The sequence below is a fragment of the Pteropus vampyrus genome, unplaced genomic scaffold, assembly GCF_000151845.1.
Source record: "Pteropus vampyrus isolate Shadow unplaced genomic scaffold, Pvam_2.0 Scaffold39, whole genome shotgun sequence".
Taxonomy (NCBI): domain Eukaryota; kingdom Metazoa; phylum Chordata; class Mammalia; order Chiroptera; family Pteropodidae; genus Pteropus; species Pteropus vampyrus.
Window position 1 is genome coordinate 6,124,769 of NW_011888820.1, and position 19,334 is coordinate 6,144,102.

The 19,334-nt window shown below is 40.7% G+C and overlaps 1 protein-coding gene across 7 annotated transcripts in view; it reads left to right on the forward strand.

Annotated features, from left to right (window-relative positions):
- The window catches only part of SNCAIP (synuclein alpha interacting protein), a 66,540-nt gene that overhangs the window by 39,471 nt on the left and 7,735 nt on the right, over window positions 1-19,334 (forward strand). For 4 of the 7 annotated variants that reach the window (XM_023529548.1, XM_023529549.1, XM_023529550.1 and 1 more), the window contains 5 exons: window positions 2,832-2,945; window positions 9,268-9,393; window positions 13,202-13,371; window positions 16,100-16,192; window positions 16,753-17,821. In XM_023529548.1, coding sequence (XP_023385316.1) covers window positions 2,832-2,945; window positions 9,268-9,393; window positions 13,202-13,371; window positions 16,100-16,192; window positions 16,753-17,821 — 1,572 coding nt within the window. Of the gene's footprint in view, window positions 1-2,831; window positions 2,946-9,267; window positions 9,394-13,201; window positions 13,372-16,099; window positions 16,193-16,752; window positions 17,822-19,077; window positions 19,149-19,334 lie in introns of all 7 variants that reach the window. The other 3 variants (XM_011358297.1, XM_011358294.2, XM_023529551.1) reach the window with 2 other exon arrangements.

Here is a 19,334-nt window from a genome sequence, read left to right on the forward strand (position 1 = left end):
AGAAGGGTAGATGGGGTGTAGGGAGCCCACAAAGGAAAGTGCAGTATCTAGGGATAACAACCAGAGCACAGTACCACCCCAGAGATGGATATGTGGTAGAGAGGGCTGAACTGAAGGACTGTCTGACTTTTGACCTTTGACTAATAGAGGAACTCAGCTGGCCAATGGCAACCCCGTGGGGGTAGGGGACAGTGAGAGGTGAGCCAGAGGCGGAGAGGACCTCCAAGTCATTCTCCTTTCCTGATCTCCTGCCATCATTCTCCATCAGCCAAACCCAGCTAGAAGCCAGGCGGCAAGGGAGCCAGTTCATACAGATCAGCCTCCACTGGCAGCAAGGAGGGCAAAGAAGGGAGGAGATAGATCTGAATGAACACCAAGAAGCTATTCAACACATACCTGATTATGCTAGATATTCCAAATGACGAGAATAGACTGCATGTGTATAGTTGGTACTTGACTACTTGAAATTTCCATAGGAGTAAATGAATGAGCAGATTACCCCTTCTGTCTTGCTTTTAGAATAGACTCTCTGACAACATGCCCACAGTAGCTCTTTTCTCCTGTGCTAAGGTCCAAGCTCTGCAAACCAGGAAGGCAGTTGAATGTCTCATTTGTCTTATAGAGTGATTATGAAGATCTAAGAGAGTACTCTGAGAGTATAAAGTAAGAAGTATTGTGTGCTTAGTAAGCTGGCATGCTTCATCTCATTTGATCTCCTCAGTAACTTTATGAGATAGTTACTTCTAACCCTGCTGTTTCACAGAGGAGAAAATTGAGTATCAGAGGTGACTTAACTTGTTCAAGGTCTTGTAAGTGAGTAGTGGATTAAGGATTTAAATAGATTCCAAAGTCTGAGTCTTCATCACTGGGTTATAGATGTCACAATGGCTTTCCTGGTTTTGCACAGTGTGGGATCTCGGCACAGGAGAAAAAAGCTACCGTGGGCACGGAGTCAGGGAGGGCTTCAGTGAAAGTAGCATTAGAGCCAGTATAATAGGATTATTTTCTCTTTATTTTGGAATTCTAACATTTTAACTTCCCAAGGGAAAAAGCCCATTCTGAGTTAATGGATAAACAAATTGTGATATATTCAGGATATGTGATAGAGAGGGCTGAATTGAAGGACTGGCTGACTTTTGACCTTTGACTAATAGAGGAACTCAGCTGGCCAATGGCAACCCCGTGGGGGTAGGGGACAGTGAGAGGTGAGCCAGAGGCGGAGAGGACCTCCAACTCATTCTCCTTTCCTGATCTCCTGCCATCATTCTCCATCAGCCAAACCCAGCTAGAAGCCAGGCGGCAAGGGAGCCAGTTCATACAGATCAGCCTCCACTGGCAGCAAGGAGGGCAAAGAAGGGAGGAGATAGATCTGAATGAACACCAAGAAGCTATTCAACACATACCTGATTATGCTAGATATTCCAAATGACGAGAATAGACTGCATGTGTATGTATAGTTGGTACTTGACTACTTGAAATTTCCATAGGAGTAAATGAATGAGCAGATTATCCCTTCTGTCTTGCTTTTAGAATAGACTCTCTGACAACATGCCCACAGTAGCTCTTTTCTCCTGTGCTAAGGTCCAGGCTCTGCAAACCAGGAAGGCAGTTGAATGTCTCATTTGTCTTATAGAGTGATTATGAAGATCTAAGAGAGTACTCTGAGAGTATAAAGTAAGAAGTATTGTGTGCTTAGCTGGCATGCTTCATCTCATTTGATCTCCTCAGTAACTTTATGAGATAGTTACTTCTAACCCTGCTGTTTCACAGAGGAGAAAATTGAGTATCAGAGGTGACGTAACTTGTTCAAGGTCTTGTAACTGAGTAGTGGATTAAGGATTTAAATAGATTCCAAAGTCTGAGTCTTCATCACTGGGTTATAGATGTCACAATGGCTTTCCTGGTTTTGCACAGTGTGGGATCTCGGCACAGGAGAAAAAAGCTACCGTGGGCACGGAGTCAGGGAGGGCTTCAGTGAAAGTAGCATTAGAGCCAGTATAATAGGATTATTTTCTCTTTATTTTGGAATTCTAACATTTTAACTTCCCAGGGGGAAAAGCCCATTCTAAGAGTTAATGGATAAACAAATTGTGATATATTCATACAATGGAATACTTCTCAGCAATAAAAAGGAGTAAACTATTCATACAAGCAATAGCTGGGATGAATCTCAGAGGCATTATGCTGAATGAAGGAAGCCAGATGCAAAAGAGTACATGCTCTATTTTATGGTAATAGAAATCATATCAGTGGATGTCTGTGGCAGGTGAGGGGGATGAGAGCAAAGTTCTAGTAGAAATTTGTTTGCTAGGGTGATGGAAATATTCTATATCTTGATTGGAGTTCTAGTTATAAGTGGCTATATGTTTGTCAAGTTTTATTGGACAATGTGATTTGTGGGAGGCATAGGTGCTGGGCGCTGGGCCAAGGTGGCATAAGCCATGCTTAAGGCACCCTCTTGGGTGTGGTGCCCACCAATGAAGCCACTGGCATGGACAAAGATGCAGCCAGGAATTTTTTAAAATTCATCAAACTTAAAAAGGGTATATTTTATAGTATGCAAATTATACCTCAATACAGTCATTTTTAAATAACTGATTAAAATAATGAAAATGTAGTTAAGTAAATTATGCAGTTGACATAGAGCCAAAACCACATGATATGTTACTGATAGTAACATAATTGGTGATATACCTATATTGTAAATAAATTAAGCCAGATAAAAAAGCCAAATTCATGTGATTTTTTTCCTTGCTAAAATTACTGTCTATGAGCTATTTTTGAAACCTAAATTACGTTGAATTTCTTTTTCTCTTTTTTCAAAAATCCAGAATGGTCAGTTGGAGTGTGTACGCTGGATGGTGAGTGAAACAGAAGCCATTGCAGAATTGAGTTGTTCTAAGGATTTTCCCAGCCTCATTCATTACGCAGGTTGCTTTGGCCAGGTATGAAGAATTTTTAATTATCAAGTTTATAAGCAATCATATTCATTGTAGTATTTTTAATAAAAAGGTGTTTTAAACAACTTAAAAATTCCATAACAGGATATTGGATAAAAAAATGAAGCTATATCCATATGATGAAATTTTATGGAAAAATGTTCATTATATAATATTAAGTTAAAATGCATGATACAAGACTGTTCTTGTAATTTGGTACCAAATTTGAATTTTGGAGAAAGACAAAGAGAAATAAGTAAGAAGACTAGAAAAAACTATGTCACAACACGTTTGTAGTAATTATCACAGAGAGTGGAATTACAGGTGGCTTTTCTTTTTCTTTTTTTGGGGGGGTGGTATTTTTCAGTATTTTCCAAATTTTCTACAATAAACACATTTAACTCTGTCGAAAAGGAAAATAATAAATGTTCTCAAACCCAAAATTAAGAAGAAAGTCTTTAGTATTAATCAAGGAAATCTCCCTCCATAAAAATGAGTAAGCACGGTAGCTAGTTACAACCAATTCCCACTTTAGGAAATCCCAGTGTGAGCAGTCGATGTACATGGATCACGATCCAGTGTATGGAGTGAAAAATCATCACTACCTCCCTTAGAGGGGGATGAATATAAATTATCTTTTTTAAAAAATGTAATCCCAAAATGCCAACCTCAGTCTTTAAAAAATAAAGTCAGCACTGTTTTAAAGTAGATTTAATTATGTTTGTTTGTGGCAAAGAAAATTGCTTCTCGTGCATATAACCGTATTCTGTTTGGCTTCATAAACTATCCCCAGTGGCACTAAATTGTGGTATTGTCAACAAGAGATTATGCTTTTTCGAGTATGAACATCTCAAGTTAAAAAAATTGACTTGGAGAATATTACTACCGTCTTTCTTTAGTTAGGAGTTGTGTTAGGTGATGGTTTATTTTGTGCCATGGTAACTTCGATTTATAATATATATAATATATATGCACACACATGTATACACACTGTTTCTTATATGTACCAGGCATCATGCCACTGGAATTTGTGTATGTTATCTGACTTATTCCTTAAAAGAACCCTGTTAGATCATGTCATTTTTACCCATTCTATAGGTGAAAAGACTGAAGAGAGTTAATTGACTTGCACATGGTCTAATGGCTAGTAAGAGCAAAGACTGGATCTCACTCAATTCTCTGACTTCAGGGCCATTTTATCTTTTGTCTCCATCTATGTACAAAATTTGTGTAACTTGCTTACAGTGACATTGATATAGCTGAAGAAGACTATTTTTACAATTTTATCTAACACATTGTGCTATATGGAGTACCCCACACAGCTCAAAGATGTGAGTGCCTGTACTAAATTTATTAAATGAAGAAAGGAGCAGGAAGAATATTTAAAATTTGTAAAAGCCACTGTCTTTGAAATGATTACTCCATTTTCTGTGTGTATTATGCACCCGTGGTATCCTACAGACAATCATAATAAATAATAAGCATTTGCCCTTTTTTGCTTGTATTGGCAAAGGGCAGAATACAATTTTCAAATGACTGAAAGAATTTAATCACTGCTAATCTTTATAAATGGTTTTCAGTATAAACTAAAATTTTATTTATTCTCAAATTGTCAGAATAATTGTTTCATGTTCCCCATTTCATTTGCTTATATAAAGTCTAACAAGGAATTTTGATATTAGTGGAAAGGCTTCTTGCACTTATGGTAGAGTTTGCCAAAGAAAAGGAAGAAAGGATCGCATCCCTGTTCTGGGACTTTGAGTAAATAACTGGGTATCCGGTGTTCTTTGTCTTGGGAAATGTTGCTTATATATGCCAGTTTCTCTATTCAGCTCTCACAGCAGGTTTCTCATAATTTGGAAGCTGTTGAGACAGAACAAAAGAAAATGCCCTTTCTGGGACTGACTGAGTAACAGTGTGGCTTACTCAGCTGACCTAGAGGAAAATATGGAAACTAGCGACCTAGGTGAAGAGCAGTGTCAAATACTTGCTTCATGCTAGTATCAATCTTGAGGCTATTATTTCAAGCTGATAAGCATTTTTAATGACCTAAAGTACAGCTTTGAGCAGAGCAGTTGAGCAGTGCCCTTAGGAGTTTATTCCTGCCCAAGTGGAAAATGTAGAAACCCATTAGAACTGTGAATTCTGTCCAGCTATCCTACATCCGCCACAGCCACTTATGTAACAGATAACCTGTGGAGATGCTGAACTTGGAACCATTACAAGGCTAATATTTTCACAAGGAAAACTGTTATTGAACACTTTTCTAATGGATTCAGCACATGCAAGTTTTTCTACATCAAGCAGGCACTTGAGTATGTTCTGGTTTTGTTTCTTCAGTAAATACCTCCGAAGAAGATAGTACAGAGGGAAATTCCTCTCTTGGTTTATTTTAGTTGCCCTCTGCCCCTTATATAGATTCTTAAAGAATAGGCTCCATTTGACTCCCAGTTTGTGTCCTTTTTCTTGTAAAAATTACCTTTAAAGACTCCACTACCATGGAGTAGCCAGCAGTTTTTAGTGGTGTCCTGGAGTGATAGATCGTTGGGTGATAGGAATTGATTTTTCTCATTTTGACACATGAAGTCTCAGAGGGTGCAATTATTTCACTGCCTGACGGTTCCTAGTGGAGCTAGCACAGGAGCATGAAGGAGAAAACCTGGGGTGGGGGGAGACTCAGGAACGAGTGGGGGTGTCCTCAGATAAGCTTGCTTTGCTGTCCCTTGAGGGAAATGTTGCTGGTGAAACAATTGAGACAAAATCATCTCAAGTCAAAGCTACTGCTTGTATAGCTCTGCTGTTTTATTCAAACATGAAGGTTCAAATGGTCTCCTCCGGGCTCCCAGCAAAGCTCTTGCCCTCTGCTTCTTGGGGGCTTCAGCCTGTTTTGCATTGGTCACTGGTTCAGTGGGCTCTGTTACTTTCAACTACAAACCTGTCATTTTGTTTCTGGATCATTCACATGGCTTGTGGTCAAGAGATTCTGCTACAAAAACAAGGTTCATATTAGCAATGAGCATTTTACCAGGAAGAATACCTTTGCTCACACTGTGGTGTTCATTCTTCATTTTAAATGTTTGCCCTGATACAGATTAAAAGGCAGGCGGGGGGTGGGGTACTTTTTGAAAAAATAAAAGGCTCAGCAGTTCCTACAAATGGTCGTGCCAGTGGTCGGCATGCTGGTGAGAGGGGAGCGCTTCCACTGGCTGTATGTTATTGTTTTTCCACAACTTACTTTAAAAAGGAGAAAGATTCCTTTGACTTTATTGTTTCACCACCATGGGGTAGAAATAAGTAAACAACACTGAGAGCGCCCCAATTGCAGATGAAAGCAAAATAGAGAAATCTTTGATTAGCGCGAGCATTCATCTACTCTCCAAGGACTGATCTTTGGCAAAGTCGAAGCAACACAGAGCTCCATGAACCCAAAGACTGATGAGCAGTTAACCCTGTTTTCTGTGACCCAGAGGGTGCAAGGGTAGCACCCTTGTCTTTTTTTTACAGAGTAAGCGGTCATGGGGCATTGAGCAGTTGTGGATATGAATACTCAGAAGACAGAGAGTCATGGAGAGCACTGGCTCCTCAGTCAAGTTGTCAGAGTTTAAATCTTAGCCCTACCACTCACTAGCTTAGTGGCCTTGGATACGTTTATTTTTTTCAAAAAGAAAGAAGAAAAGGTCTCCCTGGACCTCAGTGTCCTCATCTTTCAAATGGTGATGATGGAACCTTCTTCACAGGGTAGTTCTGAGGACTAAATGAGAGAAGCTCCATGAAGCACTGCCTGTCACAGGTACTAGATAAATTTTTGGCTATTATGATTACTGGATGCCTTCCAATTTATTATTTTTATTGCTATCAGTATTAGCTTATTTATTTCACCATAAGTAAAATATAAGAGAAACTTATTAAATAATTATTTAGGCCTTAACCTATTTAAGCAATTCTTAGATGCACTTTTTTTTTCACATTTCACCATCTCTGGGATATACATTTATCTTACAATAAACGACATGATATTACATATCAATTTGGGTTCAGTCTTTAATTATAAGAAAGATAGAGTTATCCACGCCTTCATAAAAGAAGAAGGCAGCTCCTTGTAACAATATAGACTGAATCGACTCAGGGAGCCATCAGGAGCCAGGGCAGCTCTTGCCTCTCACAGACCTCGTCTTGTTCCCCCCAATTATCAAGCCCCTGCAAAATCCAGGTCTCCAGATTCTTTCCCAGATTTCTAAAAGGAAAAAAATTCTTAGACTTATGAAGTGCAGTATTCCATTTCCTACAACCCCATTACTAAAAGTCAAAACACTGTGAATTATAGTCAAGGGCATTTTCTGTGCATGTGGAATAGACATATCCACTATAGTATTTAATTGAGTCTGAAAATATAAAAATGTGCCTGACCAGAAGGCATATATAAAACATTTCTCAATATCTTGAACTCTTCTGAACTTCACTTACTAAAGAAAGGAGCTGTTGGGAAATCAGAAAATATACAGTTATCTTCTTCAGTATACTGATTTGTTAAGTAAGGGTGTTTAAATTGGATGATTCCTTAAAATCTCTTATACTCAGTGGTATTAAGATTCCATGATTTAATATCATGGTGCAAGTCCAGTCTCCACAAGCTTGAAAATGACCCACTGATCATGGCAGGGCTGTCCTTGTCACCTGTACAGCTGCAGCTGTGTCTTAGCTATAGACTTCCAACCAGGTGGTATGCCCTTTATTCTGAAATGCATCCACTCATCTGGATCTTTTAAGGAGTTAAGATCACATGGTGCAATCATTGGTCTCCAAACAAAAATAATCCAGTTTTTTCCCCACCAAATAAGGGAAAATAAAGCAAGTGTTTCCACCTTATGCATGTGAAACATCACCCACTCTGGTCCAAATTTCGGCACCAACTTTCTCCAAGTTTGCCTCTGAAGAAGAGGATTAAGCCTATCGGCAGATCCTCATCCAGATTCTGACTTCCAGCCCGGCCTCCAGGCTCTGCTCAGCCTCATCCTCTGGGAATGTTGAGGGTCTCACTTTCCACAAGGTCTGTCTGCTTTTGAAGCTAACACTCACTCCGCCTTCCCTGGGTGCATTCTTAGTAGGTCGTAGGTACATTTTTCTCTCCTTGCTCTTGAGGGGTCTTACCCGCTGCTTGCTCATGTGGAGAAGGTGTGGTGCAAATGTTCAGTCTGCCCCTGATGTCCCAGATGCCTTCACAAACAGTGCCCTGTTCCCCACATGAGGAGCAAAACATTAAAGGAGTTGGCTGTTTTTATCCAACATTCCTTTAGCAGATTAGTTGGCATGTTCAGAAGGTGAAGGCAAATTTAATCCAGAAAAGTATAAAAGTTCATGACCAGTCCGAGCAAATAACTAGGGAAAAAAAATCCTTTAAAAGGCTAAGAAGAGGTTCAAGGCTATTTCAAACACATGATCATCTTTTTAAATGTCAAATTCCACCCACTAACTTCATGCTGTTGTTTTTACCACTCTCGTATTTTTTTAACATTATATTTAATTTTTCTATTTTAAACAGCGAAATCCCACCCCCCTGCTTTCTCCTGAGGCCAAGCATAACATGAAAATACCACAAAGGCTCAGTGGGTAAAATACAAACAGATTGTGGTAACACACACTGACTGCTCCACGTCTTTGCTTTTGAAAGGTTATGTTCAGAGCTTTAGGTGCCCTTCCTGTATCATGGAAGAAGAGAAAGCTTTGCCTTTAAAATGCCACCCATATTTATTTGGTCAGAAAAATCGAAAGGGTCCCAGTTTTATTTTGGTGAGGTTATCTTATATTTGGCAACTTCACGTGTCGCCTCTTTTTGTAAACCTATTGGTTGTAGGAAGCATGGGATTAGGAAGACATGGTTGAAGCATTATAAACTTAAAAGTACAAGTTAGTTATCTCAATAGTTTGAGGTTTTATAATAATATTCTTCAAGACTGAAGACAGTAAAAGTAAGTAGCAAAATCATGGCCTTGGAATCGAAAGACTTGGATTCTGGTTTTTACTTTGAATCTGTTCAGGTGTGTGACTTTGAAGAGGTTCTCAAACTTTCTGCAGATCAACTTTCCCATCTATAGAATAAGTAAGTAAAACAAAAGCAGTTCAGAGATAACTTCCTGCTCTTAAAATTCTCTGAGCATTCGCCTTTCGTTGACATCAGGCAGAGTCATGAATTTTCAGTTCATACTGCATGGGAATTTTCTCTTGTAAGGTTGGTTATATCTTAACTTCATTTGGAGTTCTGCTTTCCTCTGTCTCTTATTAGATTTCTCTACATGATATTCTGTTCATTCCACCCCTTTTGTGTTTCCAGGAAAAAATTCTTTTGTGGCTTCTTCAGTTTATGCAAGAACAGGGCATCTCACTGGATGAAGTGGACCAGGATGGGAACAGCGCCGTTCACGTAGCCTCACAGCATGGCTACCTCGGGTGCATACAGGTACACTGGCCCCGCTGCCTTAAACAGAGAAATGAGTTTATCAAGTAATAAAAAAAAAAAAAAGAGAGAGAGAGAGAAAGAAATTTTGTTCACTGGAAGAATGGATTAAATCAGCTTTTTCTATTGTGGTAGATAATAAGGAATAATACTGATAAAGTTGTATTTTCAGAATTTCACACATAAAGGCATAATAGCCCTACAAGATTCTCCTTACGTATCACAGGATGTTGAACTTGAAAGGGAGCATTCCTTCTCTCTCAACATTACTTTAAACTCCAAGGCTGAGGACAATAGACATTAAGTACCTCCATATTCTCAAGATGGGAGGAGATCACTACCAGACTGACATCTCTCAGTCTCTGAAATGGCAGATGGGTCTTGCTACCGTTGGCACATGTCTCCTTCCCAGGTGTATGAAAAACAGGACAGATTTTTTCAAGACTAGGTTAGAATAATTCTTCAGAATTAAGGAATAGTAAGCTAGAGAATGTATTTCCCCACTCTCTTTCTCTGTAGCAGGAATGAGCTTCTCACATTCAAAAAGGCCCAGAATTAATTACAAGGGGGCATCAGATACTGATCCCCTCAGCTGTTGGGCAAGCTAACCATGGCCCTGATTGGCAAGTCACTCCACCCCCAAGCCTCAGTTGGCCTGATCTGTTCAGCCCAGCAGGCCTTATAAGTATTACTATAATCTAAGCGTGCGATGATATAAAAACGTTTGGGGAGCAGAGCCACGGGAGAGGGACATGAGTGGGCATCCGAGGCACATGAGTGGGCACCCGAGAGGGCTACTTAGAGAGCATGGAATTCCTACAAGAGGAGTTGGCATCTCACTCCTCAGCCGAGAGCCGCACAAAGCTGAACCAAACCTGGTGCCACCATCATAACAGCACATGGTAGGATTGCCCAGCAGGGGTCTTCAGAAATTTGGGGCACTTGTGAACCTGAAAACCAAATAGACCTTTTCACTCAGGAAAATGCAAGACCCTGAGTGACAAAGTAAAAAGAGAGGGTAGCTAAAGAGTTGGGGGGACCACAGGTAGAAGAAGAGTGTAGTATGAGGAGAAGAAAGGCTTTGAATTGGAAACAAAATTAAAGTTTAGATTCGGCCTGAAATTTAATTTATAAACAGTAATCATAATTACCAGAATCAGACCAATCATACCATTCTCACTGAAAATGACCCAGCTTCTATGGCTTTGTTCCCACATCTCCCAGAGATATGCGAAAGGGCCATTGACAACATATGGCTGACAGCCGTGATCACAGCAAATGTATTTACCTCACTAATAAGTTCATACAGTTCTAAATGTTATGTGTATATAACAGCTCTAAGGAAGCAACACTTTTTTCCTCATTTCTTGTTTCTTTTATTGCAAACTCAGCTTGCTCGTCTATTTAACAGATACTTACTGAGGTCCTACTGTGTGCAAGGTATCTGATAGGGAAAACCGGGCAGCGAGAACCAGTTGCTCAGGAAAGTAGAGAGAACTTGAGAAACAACAGGAGAAGATGTGGAAAAGCTGTAAATATGAGAGACAGGAGATTCACGAAAAAAGGCAGCGGTAACAGCAGAAAGCTCTCTATAGAGCGTCTACTCACATGCAACTGCTCTTCAGAGAGCTAAGTCGATAGGAGATATTCCAAGTGTCTGAAAATTTCCCCACTATTGTTGGCAAAGTATGTATCTTCTCATTTAAGGCACCGAGTTGTAAAAGGAGTGTTGAGAAATTGGAGAGTATAGAAAAGAGAGAAATGTAAATTATTACCAGGATCTGCAGAAAGATGAAAGGAGTAGCATTATTTTTTGTGGAAGAAAAAGAATGGAATAAAAACTGAAAAACTTTGTTTTTCCGTTTAACAAAACACTCTAATATTTAATCGTCTTGAAATAAACTTTTTTATCAGCTCGTAAATGACAGAAAGCCAGAGAAAACCAGCTGATATCACTAATTCTGTTTGAGAGTTCAGTTATTTTTTCTTTTTAAAGTGTGAGGCGAGGCCGTCTGTCCTTTCAGAACACTCATCACTCCACTTAACACGAATGATATTTTTGGCACTAGATACCATGGATGTGGAAACTTGGATAATCTTAGAAGTGGGTCTGTCCACTGGGTGTGAGATTCAAAAACAAATACAAAAAGACTGAGAGCAGAAAAGGGGGTGAGCATGGTTCCTTATGAGGTGACTCGGGGAGTGAATTTGGAAGATGTTGGGAAGAAAGCCACCGAAGCCAAAGTCAAGGGGGTGACAACAGGGTGTGTTTACACTGAGTCTCTCCAACAGCTCTGAGCTCAGGGCCGAGGTGGCCTCTGTAACACTCTCATGAGGTGGGTGACGATGACTTTATGGCAGGTCGACCTTCCATGGTGAGTGATGATAAACCAAAGGGAAAATGAAGCTCCTTAATGACCTCTGAGTCTCAGTAGTCTAGGAATTCAAAAATTACAAGTATTACTTATGAGAAAAACATTACCTATTACTAAAATAAATCCAGAGGCCTACGACCTCATCTTGATAGTGTCAAAGAATATGTCAGATTGTGGTGGCACGTTAGTACTGATGTAACAGCTTTTGGTAGAATCTAATGTCATCACAGTATAAATACAAAAGAATTTTTGTTTTTATTTTTAATTAGTGGTGTCAGTTGTGCTCCATCAAATCTCTCCTCTACTAATGGTACATTGGCCAGATTCCATAACTTTTTGCTTGCTTTTACCTATTAACATTGACTTCAGACCAGTTTAAAATCTTAGTCTTATTTCGGATTCAGAGCATTCTCATCCCCAGATTGGAGTCGGTTCTAGGGACTGGCATGGGCAGTGAGCATGATCGACTTTTTACGCTCCATTTTAGCTCCTATTCCCATCTCTCCTCTGAGCTCCAATGCTGGGGACGAACAGGAGGTGTGGAGAGAAAGAAGTCAACCGTCTCTTGGCTTAGCTAGGGAAGGCCACGGCACTCTCCCTGAAAGCGGTCACCGCTTCTTCGGCTCACTGCGGTTTGCCACTGATGCTCTATGTGAGCAGCCTTCAGATGCTGACTTCCGATGAGCGCAGTGGGTGGGGACTTCAGAGGGCCCTCGAGCCTCCCCGCTGATATCTGACATTGGAGATCTGGCCCCGACCTCACACCTGTGTTGCATCCCACTGTCTCTTGCTGCTGGAGAACCCTCTCCCTTTTAGTGTGGTGAAAACAGGCTGAAACCAAACGCCCTTCTACAATGTCTTCTCAGTCTACAGGACATATCCTTGCCATGGTATGAGGTGGGAGTGTGGGCTGCTTCACAGCCCCTGCCGTGTCACTTCTCTCCAGTTTTTATTCCTGATCAGGTAGGCTCAGCAAGAGATCAAATGTGCTTTCCCAGTATGCAGGAAGAGGCAAACAAAATTCCACTCCCACCTCTTTACAGGCATTCCCAACTTTATGAGCCCACCCATTGAAAGGGACAAAGCATCTCACCACGGACACTACCCTACACTCCTCATAAAGGAGAGAACTCCAAGGATAGCAGCAACCTCTCCCCTTCCCAATCTCCTTCTGAAGCTGGGGAGGGGTTGAGAGTAGTAGGACTGGTCTACTGCATCTTTGTAGGCTCCAAAGGGAGGTATCTGACATCGGCTCACCAGAGGCTCTCTTTCATATGTGTTGGTACCTCTACCCACAGCTTGCTTTGCTGTGGGCTCTGGTAACTGGTTTTTGAATAATAGAACACGTTTCATTCAACCTTCTGTTACAGTCACTTGACAGTAATGTTTAAAATAAGGTCCCGATATGATCACACATCTCTGCACTTTTCTGACAGACCCTGGTTGAATATGGAGCAAATGTCACCATGCAGAACCATGCAGGGGACAAGCCCTCCCAGAGCGCCGAGCGCCATGGGCACACCCTGTGCTCCCGGTACCTGGTGGTGGTGGAGACCTGCATGTCGCTGGCCTCTCAAGTGGTGAAGTTAACCAAGCAGCTAAAGGAGTAAGTGCCTATTCGTTCCCTGAGAGCAAAGTTTGACCCGTCATCGTTGTGCATAGGTGTCAGCCAGGTGCTTTGGTAAGCTCCCCCTTGTGTGGGTTGTATGGGGACTTCCTAGCATTCTCCTCATCTTTTTTTCTCCCTCCATTCCAAATCCTCACAGCCAGCATTCATGCTGAAGATTTCATCTCTGCAGGGGCAAAATGATACTTAAACAAAAAATGCAGAGCAAGCTCTTCAAGCAGGGAATTTAAGCCACAGTGGACAAGGAGAGAGCCTCTCTCTATGTTCCCATCTCAGGGCCAGATTATATAGCAAATGTGGAAAGCATACAGGGGCATCATTCCCAATCTTCTTTCCTTAATACTCTAGAAAATTACAAACTGCATGAGAGAGAGAAAAAGGCTAGAGATGGGCCAGTTTCTTAGTATTCTCAAAAAGAAAAATGTATAATTGGGAAATTACAGACAGATAACTTGGTAACCATCAGCAGTAAATTTATTATGAAAATTAAGCAGATGATTCATGAATCTTCAGAACATAAAATAGTAGTCAGTTTCAAGTATACTTAAAACACTCTTTGTCTAGCAAGAGTCAGTTTTTTTCTTGATGAGATTATTAAACTGATACACATTGTATACCTGATGTCAGGGAAGCATTTCTGGGAGGTTGTCATTATACGCTTAAAGAAAAGGGGACCAGAGAAGAAGTCAATCGAGTCGGTCTGTGGTGGATTAAAGGATTAAGGAGCTGACGCCCGTCTGAGACCAAGGCTAACCCTTGGAAAACATAACAAATTATAGTTGCCATATTGGAGAGGGAGTCACTGAAAATCAGAATCAATATTCAAAGTAATGTTGACATTACTTAAGAGGCTAAACCTTAAAAATTAAATTTTAGAGAAAAATTACAAAGTCTTACTTTGAATAATAAAAATACACATTTTTTCCCTTTTTCTTTTAGAAAAAAAGACCTAGGGTAGGTGGGAGGCCTTAACTGATTACAAATGTAATCCACACAACAATATGATGAGACCTTGGACCCTCTGTCTCTTCTACAAGTTTGGGGACGCCTCAAGCTCCCTACTTTTACTGTCTTGCCTTAGATGTACAAGTCTATACCCTTCTGCCCCTACCCCTGCCAGTACCTGGAATACTTCATTTAAGGAGTTTAGGCTTCTACTAGAAAAAAAAATAAAATTTAAAAATTAAAAGAGTTCCCTTCAAATGTCCTCCACCCAGTTCCACATATTTCCGCTTGGGCAGATGGGCTGGTGAGCTTAAAGAGCTGGATGTAATTGATAGGAAAATGCATATCAGTTCATAACTCAGTAAGTTCTTTCCACAGCAAATATTCTTGTACACATGTCTTTTGGTACACGTATAGGTATTTCTAAAGATAAGTTCTTAGGGAATTGCTAGAAAAAGGGCATATGCATTTAAAATGGAGATAGGTGTTGCCTAATACCCTTCCAAAAATGTCGTACCAATGTCCACTCCCCCCGGTAGTATATGGACACATCCATCAAGAGGAACTTTGAAACGATCCAATAAATGTTTTGTTTTGTTTTTTTTCCCTAAAGGGTCATACTCAAGGAAAAGATTACAGAGCCTTCTCTTCACTCTCTGTACCACAGAGTCTGAGAGGCTTTCATGAGCTATAATAGCTGTTTTATTGGTGAACTTTTCAAGGTCATGGTCTTGGTTGCTCTCTCTGTTGATGATCCTGGGATAAAATACATGTGTATGCTAATAGACAACAGTTCTTCCGTTGTCTCCGAAGCTGAATGCTGCAGACAGTTGGAGTTAGGCCAATGACAAGATTAAATAAGAGAGGTTACATGTGGACCTTAGTCTTTTACCTAACCACATGTCTCAGTGAGGTTGGCAAAACTAGAAATGAACAGAGAAATTCACTTTGTATAGCCACAATACACTGACAGGTAACACAGAAAGATGCAGGAGGAAGGATGGAAAACACTGGTTTTTCCAGTCCAAAATTCTGAGTGGGAGATACTCTTGAGTGCTTTTTCCTATTCTAATAGGAAAAAGCTTTTACTACTGAGTGCTTTTTCCTATTAGAATAGGAAAAAGCTTTTACTGGCTCTTTATAGTTAATAAATATAGTTACTATTTAGAAATGGCATTCTTTGGCTCTTTTAGAAATCCTAATCTTCAAGCCTGGGTATTATGGTTTGAATTGTGCCCCCCCCCAAAAAAAAAGCAGTATGTTGGAGTCCTACCCCCTAGTATCTCAGAGAGTGACCTTATTTGGAGAGAAAGGAGAGGAGTTTTCTTAAAAATGAGATTATACTACACACAGTATTTTGTAACTTCCTTTTTTACTTAAAGAAAGTATACTATATTTATACTTGATATATATACATATACTAGGGAAACTTTTTCTATGGCATAAATATTCAAGTATGTTATAATTTTTAATAGCTCACTTGATTGAAATAATTATAAATTATTTATTCAGTCTTATTCGTGAGCATCTAGGTTACTTACAGTTTTTTACAATATGAATAATAAATTTACATCCATTTTGGGTGCTTTTGATTGTATCCTTAGGAAAATTTCCGAACTGTAAGAATGAATCTTATGTACTTTTGTGAGGCTTTTAGATTCATTGCAACTTGCTGTAAATTATCATAAAAATCTTATACCTATTAATTTATAGTAGTAGCTGCCTATTAAAGAGCTTATTGTTTGGGGTTTGTTTTTCCCAGACAGACAATGGAACATGTCACACTGCAGAGCCAGCTCCAACAACTTCTGGAAGCCCAGAAATCAGAGGGCAAGTCACTATTTTCTTCACCCAGGTAATGCCAGGAACATTGGTGGTTAAAATTCTTAAATTTCTGAGCCTTCTTTTGAACTTTCCTTCAATGTCTTTTAAGAAGATGAAAACAGAAAACATTTTATTTTTATAAAGAGGAATAAAAATTAGGAGAAAGGCATTGGACCTAGGGTCAGAAGACCCAGATTGATCTCTGGCTGTGCCATTTCTTTGTTCCGTAACTATAAACAAGTCACTCTTTCAGAGCCTTTCATTTTTTCATCTATAAAATGGGAATAGATATGCAGGTTCATAAGATTGTTGAAGGTGGGATTGAGAAAATTTGTGCAAAATTGATGTGTTAATAGTAAAATTTAAGACAGATTTAGTCATAGTGTAAGGTATGAGGCATACTCTACTTTCGTTATGGTTGCCACTACAGAGTGTTTGCAGATTGCTTTGAACAGACATTAAGTGATTATTCTTATTCCAATCTTACTGATTTGTAAGGTGTCAGTGGCATAAAGGCCAAGCCGTGACTTGTGATTGAGTCGTTTTGACTTCGTAGGAAATCATCTCATATGTCCTGCATCCTTTTTTCAGCTCACCCTCCTCACCAGCCTCTAGAAAGTCCCAGTGGAAATCCCCAGATACAGATGATGAGTCTGTAGCCAAAAGTAAACCAGGTATCCAGGAGGGGATGCAGGTTCTTGGAAGCCTGTCAGCATCCAGCCGGGCTAGGGCTAAAGCAAAAGATGAAGATTCTGATAAAATCCTGCGCCAGTTATTGGGAAAAGATATCTCGGAGAATGTCTGCACCCAGGAAAAGCTGTCCTTAGAATTCCAGGATACTCACGCTCCCAATAGAAATTCAAAAAAGATCCCTCTGGAGAAGAGAGAACTGAAGTTAGCCAGGCTGAGGCAGCTGATGCAGCGGTCACTGAGTGAGTCCGACACAGACTCCAACAACTCTGAGGACCCCAAGAGCACACCTGTGAGAAAAGCCGACAGGCCCAGACCGCAGCCCATCGTGGAAAGTGTGGAGGGCATGGACAGTGCAGAAAGCTTACACTTGATGATAAAGAAACACACCTTGGTATCAGGACGCAGGTTTCCTTTTAGCATCAAGGCTTCCAAATCTCTGGACGGCCATAGCCCATCTCCCACCTCAGAAAGCAGTGAGCCAGACTTAGAATCTCAGTGTCCAGGCTCAGGAACTGCTCCCCCAAACCAGCCCTCTGGAGACCCCACTCAGCCCAGCCCTGACAGCACTGCTGCCCAGAAAGTGGCCACGAGTCCCAAGAGTGCCCTCAAGTCTCCATCTTCCAAGCGCCGGACATCTCAGAACTTGAAACTCAGAGTTACCTTTGAGGAGCCTGTGGTGCAGATGGAGCAAACTAGCCCTGAACTAAATGGAGAGAAAGACAGAGAAAAGGGCAGGACCCTCCAGCGGACATCTACGAGTAGCGAATCGGGGGATCCGCTCAAAAGGCCTTTCGGAACCTTCCGATCCATCATGGAGACTTTAAGTGGCAACCAGAACAATAATAATAACTATCAGTCAGTCAACCAGCTGAAGACCTCCACACTGCCTTTAACCTCCCTTGGCAGGAAGACGACAGACGCCAAGGGAAATCCCATGAGCTCTGCTAGCAAAGGAAAGAATAAGGCGGTGAGTGCTATTTGGAGGCTATCTTTTCTTGCTTTGAATTAATTCTGTCGGTCCTGATACTGCAGATTGTTGACCTTTGCCACCTCGAGGTAATCCTCAGAAAAACTGCAGAGGGGGGATGCGTGGAAAGCCAAATTCATGTTAGAGTGCATACCCTTTGCTCTTCACTTAGAAAATGCTCTGAGAGAAAGATTGAATAAATCACAGGAAATTGTATCCTGGTCGCTAAATTTCCCTAGTTTGATCCTTAAGTATTAGGAGTCCTAGACTGGGAGGTGTTTCTATGAGATTAGACCACCCACCAATCGATGTGAAATCAGGCCCTTCTTTGGTGTGGATTCTGCCTCAGGAAAAGTTTGTTCTCCTCATGTGACTGGATAGTTTATTCTCAAGCCCAATTAAAGAGCACATAAATAGAAACTCTATTTCTAAATACTTAACTACTCAACTTTGGAATGACCTTTGAAATGAATACACCACAGGGACCTCCACATTGGCATTTCATGGTGCAGGCCCCTAAGTGTTGATCAGAAAGCTATAGCAGTCTGAAGTGCTTGCCAGTATACAGGGGATGGCAGAGTGTGCCATGAACTACATTTTATAATTGCCTTTATTTGAAAACCATGCACTATAATCTGTGGTTTAAATTCAGTGAATAAGAGATAGACAACCCTCTTCTTAGGCAGTGTTTCCTGCATGATCTGTGTATGCCGTGCCATCAAAAAAAAAAAAAAAAATTTGTAGATCAGCCAAAATGCAAAGCTCTCTGAAGAATATCCATCGAATAACCTAGAGCGTAACAACCTGCATAACTTATTCTTTACTCCAAGGTAAAATCCCAGGAAGGTCTAAGAACTGTCTAATTCTTTTTGCTATACCAAAATCAAGTTTTAGTTAAAACGACTCTAATTAATTGAACACCCATTGATTTCCACCATAAATTATCTTTGTTATAAAGGACTTTAGCCTGTATGTTTCAGCTAGAAAAGCCACACTTGTGCCCCAAACACCAGACCCTTGGGGTTAAATATATCCAAATTTACATTGTTCGGTAGAGCTTTTCCAAGAAACCTAATGGGTTCTCTTGCTCAGGAGTAAAAGAAGAATTACCCCCAGCAGCTCCCCATGCTCCTTAAAGTGTGAATGAAGCCTCTGTCCTGGCCTAACCTCTCCTGCACGCCTCCTGTTTGTTGAGACTTGCGCATGCGCTGAGCTTGCTGCATGTTTTCAGATGACTTTTAATTGCACCTCTCTAGGGGATGTCCAGCAGCTGCATCAACCTTTCCTCTAAAGTGCTGATTGAAGAGCATCTGCATAACTATGCACGGTACGTGGTGTGGGGGATGCATTGGGCAGCTGTGCTATGCCTTCGCTTTGAATTGCATGTCCTTTTAAATCATGTTCCTGAGGCTGTTTTAGCAGGGGCTGATGCCAGGGAAGAAGAAACTTAAACTCTTCCCCAAAATAGGAGCAGGCAGACTTGTAACTGGACCTTAGAAAGAGAGCAGGTCCC